Source organism: Bombus impatiens, unplaced genomic scaffold, assembly GCF_000188095.3.
Source record: "Bombus impatiens unplaced genomic scaffold, BIMP_2.2 scf_0263, whole genome shotgun sequence".
NCBI classification, from domain to species: Eukaryota; Metazoa; Arthropoda; class Insecta; order Hymenoptera; family Apidae; genus Bombus; species Bombus impatiens.
Genome location: NT_176682.1, coordinates 1,186,707 through 1,206,235, shown reverse-complemented (window position 1 = coordinate 1,206,235; position 19,529 = coordinate 1,186,707). Strand labels below are relative to the sequence as shown.

General features: G+C 35.4%; 1 protein-coding gene across 2 annotated transcripts in view; it reads left to right on the top strand.

Annotated features, from left to right (window-relative positions):
- The first annotated feature begins 2,643 nt into the window (after positions 1-2,643).
- The window catches only part of LOC100746969 (myosin-I heavy chain), a 45,730-nt gene continuing 28,844 nt past the window's right edge, over positions 2,644-19,529 (top strand). For both annotated transcript variants that reach the window (XM_003488757.4, XM_012384485.3), the window contains exons 1-2: positions 2,644-2,949; positions 12,079-12,185. In XM_003488757.4, coding sequence (XP_003488805.1) covers positions 2,925-2,949; positions 12,079-12,185 — 132 coding nt within the window. In that variant the 5' untranslated portion in view covers positions 2,644-2,924. The remainder of the gene's footprint in view (positions 2,950-12,078; positions 12,186-19,529) is intronic.

Sequence of the window (19,529 nt, the reverse complement as noted above, 5' to 3'; positions counted from 1 at the left end):
CGTCTTCGGGCCCGGACATATCTCACCCTCAGCTCCGTGATGTCGGGAGTCCACCAATACACGGATACTTGATCTCACCTACAGATCAATCACCGTCCCTCTATCGGGTCTTCATCCGTCAAACAATCGTCTACGACATTTATATCACACGTAACGGCGTAACTCTTTATTGCATTATGTTGTTGGAAATGTAGAATTTATAACCTGTTAATCGCAGTGTTATACCACATCAATCATCCCTATTATCTCACAAGAAATAAGGGGATCCACCTGTTCGTGGTGTCGATTATTATAATCGTAACGAGTCCAGTTGACTCCAGTTGACGCGCTTCCTCGCAATCGCGTCTCCCCGCGACTGGTCGAAAATATAAATATCTTCACACGTACACTGGCAGACATAAGTATTAAGACATTTATATACAGACATTTAATATTAATCAAATACCTTTGACTGCATTTATTTTTTAATTACCTTATTGTAAATGTGTTATTTTATTCGTATTACGTGAGCCTTAAAATATAAAATTCCAAATAAAGTAAAGCTGTTAGCCTTTCTCGGAATGTAATCAATAGGTATACTAATACTTGCGATTAGTAAAGTATGTGCTAAGATATCACTTTACTTAATAGGACATTGGTTACTACTGCTAAAAGGTACAAGTTTAGCTATTCACATCGGTGTTTTTAAAGTTATTTTGATATTTCTTTTGCACAACGATCAAAGAATTGAACGTTTTGCAAACTTGCATTAAAAGAAGAATTTTCTAAAATTTTTTAAAACAAAATTAGTAAATTTCACATAAAAGGAAGAGTGGATGGGATCGTGGATAAGGATTACTCGCAGCAAACTCTTCGCGGTGAGATCCGGGCAATCAGTATTATTTCATATATAATTATTAATCGCATTACTATATGAGATATAATTATTAATTATTATATAGCAAATAATACCAGCTGATTGGCTGCGATTACGATTTTAGTTAACTTTATTAAATAGTTTCATTGAATTTTGTATGAATAAGGATGGCATAGGTTTTTATCTTGTAGTTCTTTTTGTGTAAAATATCATGTTCAAAAATTTAAAAAATTGTTATCGTATTTCTTGAAGTTTATCTTACAATATAAAACACTTTGTTTAATTTTGTTTTAGGATGAACAATTATTACGCATATTCATATTTTAATTACAAGATATCATCGCATGGAGTGGCTTAAGAAACATTCTGATTTTTTTTAAATCGGTACGCAAAAACGTAAGACACAAAGTCCCATGTAATGTCATGTCTATCCTATCCTTGGTCAGTGATATTAGGGAAGCCGGAAAAATTGCACTTAATCGAACAGAAGTAGTTGGATTAACAATATACGGTAGAAAATACAGATTGATATATATAATACATTTTTGTATTCACAAAATATTTTTATTTGTCAAAGTATATGTAACGGCGCAGGAGTCAAAGGACGACGCAAATTGAGAGTGACTCGTGTTGTTTTGCCTCGGGGCATTGACACAACCTTGACGCATGAAACATAACGAGAAATAAACTCCGGGCAAAACAATGTCGCCGCTACATGCAACCGTCGAATGAAGACGAATTTGAATTTTCAAACTCTCCCCCGACCAGTATAAATAAACGGACGCGATTGCGAGCGACAATATCACACAGCATCGTAAAGTATCTCCACAGTATCTCTGATTATCTCCGAGTATCAAAAAGTACCTACAATATCTCGAAGTATTACGAGTATATACCGAGTTACACGACGAGCATTAACCCCTTAACCTACATCAACGGGCATAGCACATAGTGCCATGATCGGGCCAAATATAATATATAATATAATATATAATAGTTTGTTTACGTTTTTGACCGAAAATTCTCGAACGTAAATCGTAGGTTAAGGGGTTAACGAGTATTTATCCACGATTTTATTTTGCGATTTATACTTTGTACTAACGACTAATGTATACAGGCTGTACATTAATTTATTATTTTAAATATATTCAACGGCTTTAAGCCTCACGTACTAACTATCCTCTACTCACATAAACCTCTACATATACAGGGTGGTTGGTAACTGGTGGTTGGGTGGTTGGTAACTGGTGGTGCAAGCGGAAAGAGGGTGATTCTACGCGAAGAAAGAAGTCGAAAATATAGAATAAAAATTTTTCGTTTGAGGCTTTGTTTTCGAGAAAATTGACTTTGAATTTTCGCTCTGTGCGCGTGCACTTTATCACCTCTCGTTATAACGGATCTCACTGTAGATCGTTGTCTCGATAGAAAAATTAAAAAAAAAATTTTTATTCTATATTTTCGACTTCTTTTTTCGCGTAGAATCACCCCCTTTCCACTTATACCACCAGTTACCAACCACCCTGTATAAAGTATGTATCCAATTATTGATTACTCATTTTATCAAAATTCTTTTGAAAATTTATTTTTGACTACGTCGATAAAGTAGAGGACGAATACTGTATCTGAATATGTGCTGCCACGTAGCTTTCTCCCGAACTGCTGTGATATCATCGATAATGTAGAGAAATGACTTTCGATCGTCAAAGCAGTGCAGAAGGACAAGCCTGGGACGCAGCATGGTGGCGCAGCGAGTCAGGGTTAGTTCATTTGAAAAACGAAGCCGAGATATCAGTCGGGTGGCAACTGTCGAGCATGTGTGTCGTCTCTCGTGTCTGTTTAGTTGTGTCTTAAATTGCACACAGATCACCAATTGCATGTACACCCTAGTACATGAAGGAACGACAGACAGTTCGCGAACATGTGATTTTGACAGAGAATACGTTTCGTCGACGCTCGTTACCGCGTGCGTGAAAAGTGAAGGTTTTCCTTGCCGGATATATCGTTACCCTGTAGCAGCTTCGTTCGAGGGGGTGGAGAATAATGTTCTGAGCCGTGAACCACGCACATCATGGTTGCTAAGCACTTCACACAGGGTAAGTTTCCTAACCGTTCCTTTCAACCACACGTTTTGTTTCTATAATATATAACTACGTTTCCTGCGAATTTTCGATCTGATAAAGCAGGATAATACAAGTCTCGGAATCGTTGCGTACCCTAGAGGTGAAAACGTGCACACGTAATATCCATGGTGCACCAATACGGTGCATGGTGGGTGGTGCAACTCTATAATAGTAATAATAATAATAATAATAATAGGAATAATGGTACACTTGTAAGGTCGTATTACATGATAGATCACACTTCTTTCACGATAGAGATCAAAGAAATTAGAAGGGATCAGCTATTACAGTTTTGCGTGTAAACATGTAAAATTTAATAGAATCGTATCTTTTGACTTCTCGACAAGAATCACAAAAGTTCGATGTTTTTCTCAACAAAATACCGTTTTTCATCACAAAACTTCAAATATATTTTTGTTCTGTTCAACCAAATTTTATTTAAATATTATATACCCGCACACACACATACACACATACACACACACACATACATACATACAAATATTATATACATATTTATATACGAATTACAACCTGACATATAAAACAAAGTTCGAACAAAATTCATTCAGATTATGTGGGCAAGAAATACATATATGAATATATGTTTCTACGTGATATAGACGTGTATACACTAGTAAGAACAGAGTCAAATCGCTTGTCTATTATTATAATACTTTTATATTTCGTGACACGGTTTTGCGACATTTTTATACAACTAAGAATACTCAAACACTGTAAGACCTTTTCCTTATTTTTCATCCATTATTCAAAAGGTGTTCGGTGAAAGTAAAATCTCGGTAATTTATAACCATAAACTGTGGTATTTTGAAGGAATAAATTTGTAGACAGGAAATTTGTATGTTATAATATAATTATATGTGAATATAACTACTAACTAGATATGAGGCTGCAAAGTAGTTTATAGTTTGATCACGTTTTTAAGTAAAGCTTGTCAAGTCTGGGTGGAGTAGCATTGACCGATTGTTCTGGGGGATAAGCTCTGGAGCTTGCGTGAGGCCGATGTCAAGTTCGTGGTGGCTTTTAAACCGTTCGTTCGATGTCCCATCGATCGACACTTGGCGTAATCTTACTCGCGCGTGCCCTTCTCAACACGCATGTTTTTCTGCATGAAATTGAGGGGACGAAAGCAAAGAGAAAAAAATTGGCTGAACACCATTCTGCACGTTTCCCAAGATGGTTGACTGTAACGTATTTTTAATGCTGGAACTACAACATTGTAGTTGTCAATATAATGAATTCGTTATTTTTCATAGAAATTTTATAGATTCACTTTCATTTTAATTTATCTGGTAGAAATTTTATACCTTGGTACTTCTACTGTCAGGATACAGTTGTCAATAATAATTTTCTGGATTTTTATAGTACATGTAATAGGTTTTATTCAAATGAATACTCTTTATTTAATTAACTTATTAACTTAACTTTTATTAATTAACTATTAACTTATTAACTGTAGGCGGTAAATTCTATGTAATTTATAGACATTAAAATTGACAGTTCTTTATATTCAGAATATTTTTAATGAAATTTAAACTTCATTATGATTTTTTATTACTATTATTATAGTCTTTGATTATACATTTTATTTTATTTCATTTATATATAGAGGTAGTAAAAATACATTCAATGAGGTGAAATAAAGTGAATGGAAGTCTAATTTTATTTCTATCGTTCGTGATTGGTAATACATTTGTACTGGTATTCCACAACCCTTTTAATTTACATCGCGATATTTCTGGGCTTCTTACCACGCAATAATCTTCAACATAATTCTGGTTTACCTTTAGCATCTGTTTGTCACACACGGTAGGTGTAAATGTCACTAGTAATTTTTCACGGAAGCTCGATTAAGGAAGTATGCGATGATTCTTCCGCTCTAAATCCATCAGGCCTTGCTTCTTCTATATACTATGTACACCTGCAGTGCAGTGATACATCTAGGGATTTCCATCTTCCACGTCGTTTCTTTTGGATCCTTCCATCGTGCAGGTCGATAAAGGTTGCACGTTCCTCTGCACTTTCGAATCAGCCTTTCTACTTGTTACTTCCGTTACTCAATTTTACGGAAACTGAGTTTCGATGTCACTAAATTAGTCTCTATAATCTTAGTACCTAGTTAGTTTTATAGAATTTATAATCTATACTAATTTAAAATAAAAATATTGTCATCTGCTTGTGCGGTAGGATTTCATTACACATTTCTCAATCAGGAAAGTCTGTCAATTTTTGTTCCTAAAAGTTTCATAAAATTCATAATTTATAATATAAAATTAAAGTATCGTTACGTTGTAACATTTCAATACACGTTTGTTAAATATAAGGAACTATTGCACGCGCAATTTTTAAATTAATCTTATTATTTTTTACCTAATATTATCTACTAGAAGTAATACTAACAATTGGTAAAAATAAATATTGTTTTTATCATGTACCTAGAACAAAGGAATGCCAGATGCTGTGAGTATGTTTCTTTCTAACGAAAGATCGTTGGGGGCTCGTAAAATGTTTCACATAAAAACGACCTTTTTTTTGTGACACGCGATCCAGTTCTGTGCAGAGCAGGCAATACAATCTCGCCGTTCGTACACAATCAGCATTCACGGCAGTTTGGTGTGTACAATATGTGTGTATATTAGCGAGGGCCTGAGTTATCATGTCGCGTATGATAAAACCACTTACGGGACACATACACGCGTGCATACATGTTACTTCCGATCGAGGATACAATGCCTCTAGTGAGTCGAGACCAAGAGAAATTAATACTGTGTTACACTAGTTGTATATTTCTTTATCTTAAGGACTCTAAAAAATTAAAAAAACTCTAGAGAACTAAAAATAAAAAAACGAGGTAATTTAATTGCAAATCGGATTGAAAACGTGGACAATTTGTATTATTTTGTATCTGTAGATAGCCAATGAAAAAAAATTCTTTCGTAGAACAATACAAGTTGGAACTGAAATCCGTCTCCTTAATAGTCTCGGGTTGTAAAATGAAAAACCGCGAGAAGCGAAACTCGAACAAATATCCAGGCAAAACTCCTCTCGTATTTTATGAGCATTGGAAGTCGCAGGACGACTAATTGGATGATGGCATTTGCTTTGTACGCGCGACGCATTTTTATTAGAATACTTGTTTAAGCTTATTTTACCGAAATACCTAAAATAGAGATTCATCCTTTGTCTCAACTTGTTCTATTCATACATTTAATTCTAGCCCGTTAAAAGTGTACATTTACACATTCATAGTGCATTCCTAACCTCTTACAGTTCTTCTATTAGTAAAGTATTGAAATGTAAGACATAACGTATACAGTAAGAGACTGAAACATTAATAGAATTGAAATATAGAAATAAAAAGAGCAGTATTTTCTATATCATTAAATATGTACATTCAAATATATGTAACATATATGTAACATGTACATTATACATAGATACTTACAGTAATAAATGTAATTAGCTTTTGTTTACATTTATTGCTATAGTTGTGTGTAATATACAATTAAATATATTTCTGTATACATATTTAATAATATAGAAATAAAATTTCATTCCTACTGTACGAATGCTTTTGTTTCTCGCTGTATCTAAAAATCCTCCATCCGAGGAATGGATATCAAATTCTGGGTTTGAGTCAAACCTTTTGTTACATAAGTAATCTGTCTTTATTAAATCGTAACTGCAATTGATGTCACGAGCGTGATACAATATTAAAAGGTTGGAGGTTAATTGATAAAGAATCAGTTGACTATGATACCATAGATAGTTGCAACGCATTCTTTTAAGAAACCAACTTCACGTACTATGTGTGTCATCGAACTAATAGTTCGATCAGAGAGATCTCTTTGGTGAAATTAACAGGAGATATCTCGTATAAATTTCCCCTAGCTTTAATAGCTTTTTAATAGCCTAGGAGCAGTAACTCCTGGAATACGTAGGTTCTCCGAAATTCGATCAACAGTGACTCAAATATGTAGTCCGTCTGAGAAACTTTTATAGTGTGCACAGGTATATCGTGGACATCTCGAACGAGTGAGTCACGACAACATCTTGGTAAAAGCAGGTTTCCTCGGAATTTCGTGCTCTCCCAATGAATCACCGGATGTAAACGTCAAAATATATATTTTACTCGAAAACTCAAAATCAGAATCCTTCAAAATGTGTAGACATTGTAGTGTTGAAATATTTAATACAACCTTGTATTTGTTTGATATTTTAGATGTAGAAAGCAAAAAAAAATTGTGCAACATCTTTTGATATGATTTTTCGATTATACACAATTATGATTTATATTGTAATATTATGTATATGAGGCCTTTTTCTTTAGAGTAATAGTTTTGTAATCATGCTAGAACAATGTTTATTTAACAAATACAATAATCAATTTGGTCAATGAATCGCATGAAATGGAACTTAGAGATTTATTTTACTTATTAAATATTGCATCGAGTACCCCATTTTTGATATTATATACATTTTTGCATTAAAAATCTAATCTATTAATCATCATGAATCTTTTATATCAGTTTCACAATCATCTTAAGTCGCAGCATTTTCTTATAATAACCAAATAATCTATGATCCTCGTATATAAAAAGAAAACATCTTTAGTTGAATAAAGAAAATACATTAGACATTATACAATTGAATCGCAAAATTCAACGCTATATCCTTTGCTTCGATCAAATCGATTTTAAGAATAATTGAAATCCCGTGGTATATCACAATTAATAAAGGATGAGATTAATTTTACATATCATTGCTTGGCAATGATAGTGACAACTAACAAATTTTCAAATTTGCTTTCATCGAATAGAAGTTGTTGAATCTATATTATGTTTCTATTTTTATCATGTAAAACAATATATTTCTAATTCCATCAGTTTTGCATCAGAGAGCTAACTTATTACGTATGCCGCTATTAACCTGGCCTTAGTTTTTCAACAACACCGGCTCATCTTCAGTTGTTTTGTGACGCTGCAAACGGAAGGCTGCTTTCATGAATAGTGGCATATCTTATCTTAAGTCAGGCTTATAATGTCGTTGAAATGACTCATTTGACATTTTTTGAACTGTACCACTATCGATGCCAAGTAGCGATATATAGAAAGTAAGAAGTATACGTTCGGCAAGACTGAACGTTTTTCGGCCAGGTTAATATACCACCGATGTTCTGAATATGATAATGCAGTGAGTTAATTATTTCCTCCCGTTGTTGCGTGTCATCGACCTCCCTGGGAACTCCTCGGGAACTATACTGTTGTTGGATCGTTGCACGAAAGTTTTGGCCTCGATCGACAGTATGAAGTACCTTGAAGGTGGCGCACCGTAAAAGGGAGACACACAGCGGGAAGGACAAGCGGAGAAACGAAAGAAGAAAATTAAATAAGCCTGGCTCCTACGGAGAAACGTAAATATGTGATGAAGGAAACTGCAATTACCAAACGAATTCGATCGTTTCTAATTGAATATAAAAAAGACATATCTTGTGAAGTTGCTCGTTAAAACCGTCTTGTATCTCCGGATAATAACATCGCATAGCTCTTGAAAGCAATTTCGTTTGTTCGATTTTATTACGTTCTCCTTTCGATTTTTATATGTACAGTTGTAAGTAGCTCGTAAAATCGTTCCTCGAAACTGTTTTTATTTATGTTAGTAGCGGTATGTTTATCGATATGTATCGCTTACATGACGGACGCCATGTTTGTTTCGTAATGTAGAGTTCGTTTACAGCGATACGCGAGAACAAGGATTCTACGAAACCCAATACATTTTATGATTTATAAGAAAGAAATATAATAATCTATTTCTCATTCTCGTTATATTCTCGTTTCAGAAAATCTATATTCTTCGGGTATATTTATTTTGTTGACTTTATTCTTTTCCAGTTTTGTAATCAAAGGAATTGAGTAAGAGATGATCGTAGCTTTTAGATTTCATTCGTTATTCGAAGTAGATAGGAGCGAGATGAATAATTATGCTAGACTGATAAATATGCCACCCTCTCCGTGTCCTTCCTTTTACATTAGAATATTCTAGCCGCGTGTTACGTCTCCCTTTCCCGTAAATTATATTCGTGCTCATTTCCACCGTACGACACTACTACCATAATGCATATTAGATCAATCTTTTCTGCGTCACGTGAACCACAACGTGCTTCAATTTGAATTTTATTCCTTTTTTATGGCTATCAGACACTAAATCATCCACTGGAATCTCTAGGGACTACCATCATAAGACAACTACTACCGTCGGATAACCTACAATTACAGAATTTATTAATAACATCTACATATATAACCGTGATAAGTCATAATATCAATAAATTGAATCATGCAGTATAATCCCTCTGATATTGAGCCCTTGTAAAGGCAAATAAGAAAAAGGCAAATAATAGATTTATCAGCTCTCCACTGATATGGATTAAATGTATCTTGCACGGTAAATTACTGCACTTGCAGCGACCATGAAGGATGCGAACTCGGTGTACTCGTTAAACGGCTAGCGAAAAATTCATCAATCTTAGCACCTGCACAAGTGTCTCGAGATCTTATCTTGGCATCGTTCGTGTTTTGCCTAAATCACTGACAAAGTCTGGGTTAACTAATCCAGTCAAATGACACGCGATCGAATGACAATCACGCGCGCCATCTACGAAGACAGTCACGTACGGCCATGAATCGTTTCTGGCTGCATTCCTATTTAAATAGTATGGCCAGAGGACCTTCGTCAACTCCGGGAAACGGATGGCAGTTCTGATAAGGAATCGCCGTTTCCAAAGCGCGAGGAAGGAAATATAGGAGAGTGAAGGAGCACAAGCGATTTATTTCATGGAAATAAACGGGAAGAACGTTAGTCGGACTACCATTCGCGAGCCATAGAAATTTAATACAAGACCGTTGCAATGATCCTTGAGTTCGCGCGAGGGTCGTTACGTCAAGCGATACTCTTTTCTTGCAAACACGGCTTAATCTCGGAAACGTCGACTGGGTCGACCGCTTTATGAGTGGGATTACGTTTAAATCCGAGCTGTGTATATCGTGTAGATTCTCATTTGCTTTTTTCAAACTTTCTTGCATCAAAGATGAATCGCTTTTTTATGAAATGTTAAGTTTTCGGCAGTTTTTATTTTGCGATATTATACGGTTCTTTTTATATAATTATTTAAGATCAAAATATCAAGGTATATATTTTTTGTCATTTTTATTTGTAGTATTTTATTTTATTTGTCTTATCGTTTGGTATACATATAAGCTTGTAATAAATGATCTTACAATTTGTTAGAAGCTTCTTGCTTTTAAAAGTCTCACGTTTCATCAGAAGTGAAAAATGTATCTTCTAAGTGACAAAGAGAAAAATTGCCAGAAATTGTCAAACGGGTCTCAAACTGCGGGATGAAGTATCAAATTTCGCGATAGTTAGCGAGACGGTCCACAAAGAGTCACGTGATATACGACCTTGGGGAAATAGGACCATGGCAGCTGACGTGCAGGTGCAACATATTCGCAGGTGCATACGTGCTGCTGCTGCTGCTGCTGCTGCTGCTGCTGCTACTATGGCACCTGCGTACTGCGAGCACGTGGTTCGCCGCGATGATTGGAGATGATGCTCTGACCGGATGAGACTAGATATTTTTTTTGATTTCTTAAAAACATATCTGATCAAATTGAAAGAAGTATTTAAAAATGCAACAGTGTTTGATATTCTTCGTAAATACGTATTAACAATAATTCTTTCTTATTTTTCTAAACCTTAAGAAATATTCCAATTGTAGAAAAATAAATATTTCCAACTATAATGAATATGCGATGTGAGTAAAATTTCTAACTGAAGAACACAATTCTTTCTTTTTTTCTTAAACTAAAGAAATTTTCCAACTATCGAAAAATATATATCCCTAATTATGACGTGAATATATGATGTGAATAATGAAGATTTTAAATCGTGGAAAAATACGATTCGATGGAAAATGGATCGAGGAACGTAGAAAGATTAACGAATACTGCAATGAACAGAAATGCAGAAGCGTTCAATTATACTCGACTGTCGCAGTGTAAAGGTTAATTCCATCGTTTTCGCAGTGTTTCCCCGGCGATAAACCGCAGCGGGGTGAAAAGGAAAAAAAAAACGTCGCGAATGTACATAGGTTATATACAAAGGATTGGTTAATGAACCGGGGAAAGAAGACAAACCGCAGCAGTTACATCAGAGATCACCGCGTTTGGGGTAAGCACTGTGTGCACGATCCCTCACTTGGTTCGTCATCGTGAGGGCACGTTAATTAAATTGTGATTGCGATCAAACAGCTGGAATCTTTCCTTGAAACCCCGTAACACTGATTCCATTGAATTCTTCGAACAGAATTACGCGAGGAAATATGTACGTACGTGTATCACATGTGTATTATGTACGTTTTAATTAATGCTAACGGATTTGAAATGGAGATTTCTTTGGATATTAAAGCGGATAGAAGACTAGGAAAATTATTATACATAGTTGATAAAATATTATTTTTTTTATATTTACAATATTTTTCTGTATTATTGTTTTACATTTAAAATATTTTTATATATTATTTTTTCTTTAATTAGAAAATTTATTATTTTATTGAGGAATACAATTCCTTATGATAATAAAATTTAACCCATTACTGGTAATGTGTTAATCAATTATTATGAAATATTGGGAAATATTTGATAATGTATTAAACATTATAAAATGTGCATCTTATGGATAACCTGTAACAAAATAAATAATAGAACAAGTTAGAAAATCACGTACGTAGTCATGTTTGTGTTTGATCCAATATTATAGTGGCTTTTCTATGAACACGTTGAATCGCGTTGAAAATTGACCACTGCTGGCACCAAGGAATCGTCACGTACAATATTGTCCGAACAGAACAACAGGTGGTCAGAGAATTTACCAGGTTTCCATATCGCGCTCCTTCCAAACGAACGGGATCAGTGTTAAGTGGTCGGCCGAGCTCGGATGACCGACAGCTTGGAAAAGCTAACATGACCTCGCTGGATTGAGTTCTTAAATATAAAGGAAATTTTCTTTCTTTTTTTGTTTCAGGCTCCAGCCCTGAGTTGGGTGTCCCGGATATGACAGTCATCAGTGACATCGATGAAACGGGAATTAATCGGAATCTCCAAGTCCGCTATAAGAGGGACCAGATATATGTATCCTTTAATTAATTAAAATTCATTCTTATACCTAGGTATTAGGTAAGAATTATCTTATTGTTTTCTATCTTAAACATATGTTAATTGGTCTTATGTTTACATTTTTTAATACACAAATGCATATTTCTTTATACCGTAACTTTTTCAAAAAATTCGCATACATCTTTAATTTAGAAATTTATTAGATAGGATATTTTTTAGTAGTTTTTTTATGATGTTAAATCAGCGATTAAATTAGAAATTGATTCGAGTACGATTGCAACATCTTTCGTATGAATATGATCTCATAAAAATGCTACACCACGTGTGAACCGTCTTGTTCTGTTCGTCCGAGAGTTTCGCAAAAAACAGTGAACGGACGTCCGTTCATTTCGTAATTCGTACGTTAGTATGCCCTGGAGTTAGAATTCTTCGCGCATTCCTACGTATAACTCTCTCTCGAGTTCCTTCTGCTCCTCCTCTTTCTCAACAGTATTGCAGCATTGGAACTAAGGTATTTCATATTGAAATTTTTAACAATTTTTGGCCTCTAAGTGAAAGGACGTTTGGAGCTGGTGAAAAGCTAGCACATTAAAGAATAATGTCAAATTTTTTAGAATAATGCTAGAGTGCAATGTTAGATACTTTAGGACTGCGTTAAAATGTAACATTAAATTTACTAAGGTCAAGAGTAAAAATTTAAATATTATTCGTATTAATATAAATATTGAGGAACTAAGTCAAACTTCCAAAAATACTCTTAAAGAATAATTTCAAATCTACAATTTTACTATAGATCAATCTTATAAACTCTTCCAAATTCACCGAAATTCCGGGATATCTGAAACTTCCAATGCTCCTCCTCAATCGCCAATACACATTTTCCAACTACCCGTACTTTTCCTCAGACCCTTAAGTTCCTGTCGATCCGCCAAAATTCCTAAACATCTCGAACTTGCTAAACTTCTCGACGAAATAAACTACGTATACTTACTTCTGGAGTTTCCATATCTCTCGGAGGTTCTCAAATCAAAAGAAACTGAAAAAGCCCGCAAACCCATAAAGATGTAAATAGTCCAAGACAAAACTATCTCTGTCACATCCCTATCCCGGCAAACAGAGAACCAGCATTAGAAAAGGGAATTAAAAGCGGAGAAACCTAGTGCAATAGAGTATGAAATAGCGAGAGAAAGAACGAAAGCGACGAAGAAAACGGAAGAAACGGGGGTAGTTTAAAGAAGAGAAGAACTATACGTATGAATTTTGCAGGGGTGGGGCGTTGCTCCCGGGTTGGTTCGTTGCCATGACGACAACCCCAGTCAGCTGGTGAACCACCCCAGGGCCAGACCCATTCATCCTCTGGTTTCACCGACCCAACGACCGACACCGACCCGACCCACTGTAGTTTCTTGTCGTGCTTCAATCCACCCCTCACCCTTCTTTCGATTATCCTACGTTCGTGATCTATGGCTAGAGGGCGAAAAGACGTCCAAATGATCATCCGTGCCTTTTATTACGAGTATGGCTCGATATTCTCATAGGCACACGCATAATATCGACTCGCCTTCGAGCTGGAAATATCGAGGGAAGTTTAGGAGTCTGGCAAGTTCGCGGTGACCCTTTTCTTGATATCTTAATTGGATTGGTTTTCCTCTTAATTGGCTTACCAATGAATAGAAAGAAAAATAGTTGATTCGCTGATTTTTATTAGTTTCGTTGGTTGAACTGCTGGAAGTATTGTATTACTTTCTTCCAGATATTGCAGAGGATGAGGAGGTTTGTTGAAGAGATAGCTAATTCATTGGTTTTCGTTAGTTGGATTGGAGACAGTATCGTATTATGTTTTTCGGGATATTGGAGGTTTATGCCGGAGAGGTCAGTTATTTTCGTAGTAGGGAAAAATAATTATGTAACTATAATTACTTTTTATTGTTTTGGTTCGTTAGTCGAATTGACAAAAGTAACGTATCGTATTTGTGGAAATATTGCAGAGGTTTTGGGTTTCTATCAAAGCTTACAGAATTATAATAAATTTGTAAAACTAGAGCAAATGAAATTAATGGTTAAGATGACTTATCTAATTGTTTGATGCATTAGAAGTTGAACGTTAAGGGATTAATTGTTAGATTTCTATATAAATTTTTCTAAAATTAAATATCTACGAATCGTCATGTCTACGAATTTACCATCGTTAAACTGGAATTAAATTAAGAACACTTTATTCTGTCGTAAAGCGCTAGGATATTCGTGATGTTACACTGAATTCGAAAGGAACGTGTAATCGATTTTCCAACACGAATAGACGATGATGGGTCGTTAACGAAGCCGGCACGATTCGCCTAACCAGTAGCGGCATAGTTTTTGCTCTTCGGTATGGTTCGGTATGGATCAAACACCGGAATTCAAACGCGTGATGCGTCCGCTTCGATGATTTAGGTCGTCGTTGGAACGCACTCGTTAGTGGACACTTCCTCGTGCATTACGACGATGAACGTCGCAGAACGCGACGTGTGGGACGCATAGACGTCAAATTGGCCACGAAATCAACGATGACAAAGCTTTTACCAAAGAAAATGTTCTCTTCTTCGTAGGTTCTTCCTTTTCATTTTTCATTGCGACACTCGATAATTGATGGAATAATATCGTTGTTGTTAATAATTTATAGACTATGGCCGTTTATGTAAATTTGTGTTCCTAACTCTGTTACATTCTTTTCTACGTTCTTTACATTAACTCCGTTTACATTTTCAATTTGATTTTACGTATCGTCTCAATCCAGAAGAAGAATCGAGAAAAATAATTACAGCTGAATATTTTTCTACATATCCAAATTGTAAATTACGTTATAGATTCTTCAGTTTCTTCCGTTCTCCGATATTAAATTAGCGTATTCAATTAAAATGTAGGCTCGAATAATTTCAGTGTACAGTCACAGATCGTGCAGCCTCCGCAGGAAGTTTAATTATCGGTTGATTGCAGTGAACGAATAAAACCGTATATTCAATGACCAAACACTGAACATACTACATATCAATCAATCCACGCGTAATTAGTATAAGTAACTAACCACATCCTGTGATTTCCACTATCAATTCCAAACAACACGTATCGTTGATTACTTTAAATTCAACTAAAAACAATCAATATCATTCGACAACGCTACACTTCAAATTTCTAGATATTTTTCATATTCTGATGCTTTTAGATTGATTAAAATGTGCGTCCGGGTTGTTTTCATAAATCTAAGCAATTGTACACGAGAAACCACTATATAAAAAGCTAAATTGAAACATCAACTGTTAACTTCTGATCGGATTTATCTCTTGTATGTCACTGGACTTTTAGATAACGTTTGATACTGGATTTTTTAAATAATTAAAAGTTTTCTAAAAGAACATTTCTACAAAAACACACAATTAAAAATATCTGGAACATAAAAATTCTTTATAAAAAATAGGAAATAACATAAAAATGCGGAATTTCTTATAGATTACTTTTGATAAAAGATCGAGCCGATCGTACAATGTATCAGAATTTCCTTTAGACTATCAACCGTATAGCTAATAGAACTAGCCGCGGTGTATCCTGGTTCCTCCCAAAGGGCCAGATCGATAGATCGCAGGTTGATTAAATAGCTGCACTACGAACCGCTCGCCTTTGCGAGTGCTATTTCGATCGAGAAAGATACCTTTCAGTAGCACAGATAAAGTACAGTAGCCTTTACGATATAGATAAGCCGTAAAATCGGTCAGATATATACAGGGTGGTTGGTAATTGGTGGTACAAACGGAAAGGGGGTGATTCTACGCGAAAAAAGAAGTGGAAAATATAAAATAAAAATTTCTCGTTCGAGGCTTTGTTTTCGAGAAAATCGACTTTGAATCTTCGCTCGGTACGCGTGCACTTTATTACCTCTCGTTATAACGGATCTCACTGTAGATCGTTGTCTCGATGGAAAAATTAAAAAAAAATTTTATTCTATATTTTCGACTTCTTTTTTCGCGTAGAATCATCCCCTTTCCGCTTGTACCACCAGATACGAACCTCCCTGTATATTGCAATATTAGAACGAACAAAGTGATAAAAATCGAAAAAGTTATATAATAAGTTTAACAACTTTCTTACCTTAACGTATTGCACGCGTACCGAGCGAAAATTCAAAGTCGATTTTCTCGAAAACAAGGCCTCAAACGAAAAATTTTTATTCTATATTTTCGACTTCTTTTTTCGCGTAGAATCATCCCCTTTCCGCTTGTACCACCAGATACGAACCTCCCTGTATATTGCAATATTAGAACGAACAAAGTGATAAAAATCGAAAAAGTTATATAATAAGTTTAACAACTTTCTTACCTTAACGTATTGCACGCGTACCGAGCGAAAATTCAAAGTCGATTTTCTCGAAAACAAGGCCTCAAACGAAAAATTTTTATTCTATATTTTCGACTTCTTTTTTCGCGTAGAATCACCCCCTTTACGCTTGTACCACCAGATACCAACCTTCCTGTATATTGCAATATTAGAACGAACAAAGTGATAAAAATGGAAAAAGTTGTATAATAAGTTTAACAACTTTCTTACCTTTTTAAAATGTTTCTTATCTTAAGAAATCCAATAATTTGGACAGGTTCGTGTAATAAGAATAGTAATTTTCACGATATAATATGGTTGTAGCATCTCGCATCAAATGTTAAAGATTACGCGTTTGAATATCGAGATGGACTAATTAACAATTTGAAAAATCGAAGTTCTTAGCCATAATAAGCATATAACCATAGTAACTGCAACACGGCTAGAACTATTAAAATCCTCAATTTTTCCGTGATTAAACGGCAATCTGTGTGAAGAAGTAGCCAACTCGATACACCTTTCAATGGTAATGTATTTACGTCAGCGTCGATATTAAACTGCGAGATTGCACATTATTACCGGGTGAAATAATACGTCGGCGATAAAACGCCGTGAGGCGTTCGCTTTTCGACAAAATGATGGCCCTTGTGCCAAGAATCGTGCGCAGCAGCGGGCGTTTCTCTCGCTGGAAACGGAACACCACGGAAATCGTCGTTTTTGCACGATGATGTAATCGAGAAATCACGCGGACGTTAAAGAAACCGGCGATGTTCCTTCGAATTTCTATGCCGGACAGTTCCTCCTCCATTTCCGTGCTTCCATAGATCGTTCAAGCTTTCCACTTGGTTACGATTGAAATCGAAGTTCGCTGTAGAATGCTTTTTAGTTAATGGATACCCTTTTCCCTCATAATATCCGTGAGAGACGGAAGAATGCTGGTTCCTTTCTTTTGGTTATTTAAGCTATTTAGCGGTTGGCTGTTGGTTAAATTTTAGGCGAATAAGAGATTGATCAGACGTTTGGAAGTGTTAACACAGATTTTGGAAAATTATTTGCGATCGGAGGATCTGAAGGATGTAGAGAGTAGGAGAAATTATTTTATACGTTGCGATATAAGAAATAGTAACAAACTCGCTGAAGAATAGACGAGGAAATTTTTATTGTTTTCTGCTATTACGTATACATATTTATTTATTACTACATTTTATTACTACATTTATTTATTACTACATTTACTCGCATTATTTCCTGTATTCCATATACACATTTTTCGTTGTTATAATTCTGCAGAAAAATGTTAAGGTTGTATTAATAAAGTCAGAACATATAGTCATAAAATCGTAATCGAAAAATTAGAGAGTAATATATACATTTTTGAAACGTTATTTTCTTCATTTACTTCTACATTACTGCACCATAGTTTATTTATACGAAACATTAGATGAGCCATGAAAACCTGCAATCGATTATTCTTATAACGAATAGGAATAAAAAAGAAGCTTTAGTATAGTGCACAACTTAGCTATTATTAGTTGCAATTTCGTGATATAGGCAAATTATATCATGCTTCCAATTATCTCGTTCTTCCAACAACGATCGAACGAATATAATCAATTCCATTTAAGCGAATCTCTTTCGCCTCCATTACGGAAACGTTTGTGCCGCGACGGCCGATCGAATCTCGTTAAAGTACGACGGCCAGGACTAATTACACGAAACCGGTACAGTTTTACCAAGCAACGGGTTCCCGGTCTTTTGTCACGGTTAATTTCGTTAGGAAAATTGAAAGTTCCGAGGCGAACCGACAGCAACGACGATCCGTGTCTTTCGCCGCCTAGCTCGTCGCGGTGAAAACATCGATAGCATACAAATAAGAGGCTCAACTGCGGAGATCTGACGTCGACGTCCTCGCGAGCCTCTAGCTTCTGCCTCCTTTGTACTTTGTCACGTGAATTTAGCCGGGAAATAATGGAGTTTTCATAGTAGGAAATAATAAATAATTATGATACAGCGGGAAATAATTTTAGGAGCTGGAATTTTAATAGGAAATGGCGATTAAAATGTAATAATGAAAAATTTGAGTAATAGGAAATAATTCTAAATAATTTTACAAGTAGGCAGAAAAAGTTGGAGATAGTAATTGGAATATAATAATAAATAACTTTGTCGAAAGAAAATTATTTAATGAGATCTTTCCGTTTGCCATATACACGGTGGTTGGTAACTGGTGGTACAAGCGGAAAGGGGGGTGATTCTACGCGAAAAAAGAAGTCGAAAATATAGAATAAAAATTTTTCGTTCGAGGCCTTGTTTTCGAGAAAATCGACTTTGAATTTTCGCTCGGTACGCGTGCGGTACGTTATAACGGATCTCACTGTAGATCGTTGTCTCGATGGAAAAATTAAAAAAAAAAATTTTGATTCTATACTTTCGACTTCTTTTTTCGCGTAGAATCACCCCCTTTCCGCTTGTACCACCAGTTACCAACCACCCTGTATATTATATAAGAAACTTAAGAAAACTTAGATAACGTACGATAAAAAAATTGTCTGTAAATATTGAACAGAGATCAGAGTGGATAGATAACAAGATACATCAGCAGAAAACAAACAATTTTCTTTAAAAGCTATTTATTGAATAGTTTGAATGTACATTTTATGTATTAACTTAAATCTGTGAACGTGGTTGTATCGAGCTGCGCGTGTGCATGTACAAAATTAAAACCCACTGGTGGTCGAGGCGCAGGATAAACGAGATAACCGTGGGTGGAGACTAGGGAAAGAAGACGATGAATGATGCTCGATCAGATAACCAGAGTTGCATAAGGGACGCGCGTGGGGATTCTCAGCTTCCGGTTTCGACGTTGTCGTCCGGACTAGGGTTAATCCGATATCACGAAAGAGAAACTAGCCTGTGGAAAAGGAGCGTTGGGTAGCTCGTATGAGAGGTAGATAGATAATGGGTGCCGATGAAATGTAGTCAGTGAAGGGACCAAAAGAGTTGCTCGCTCTT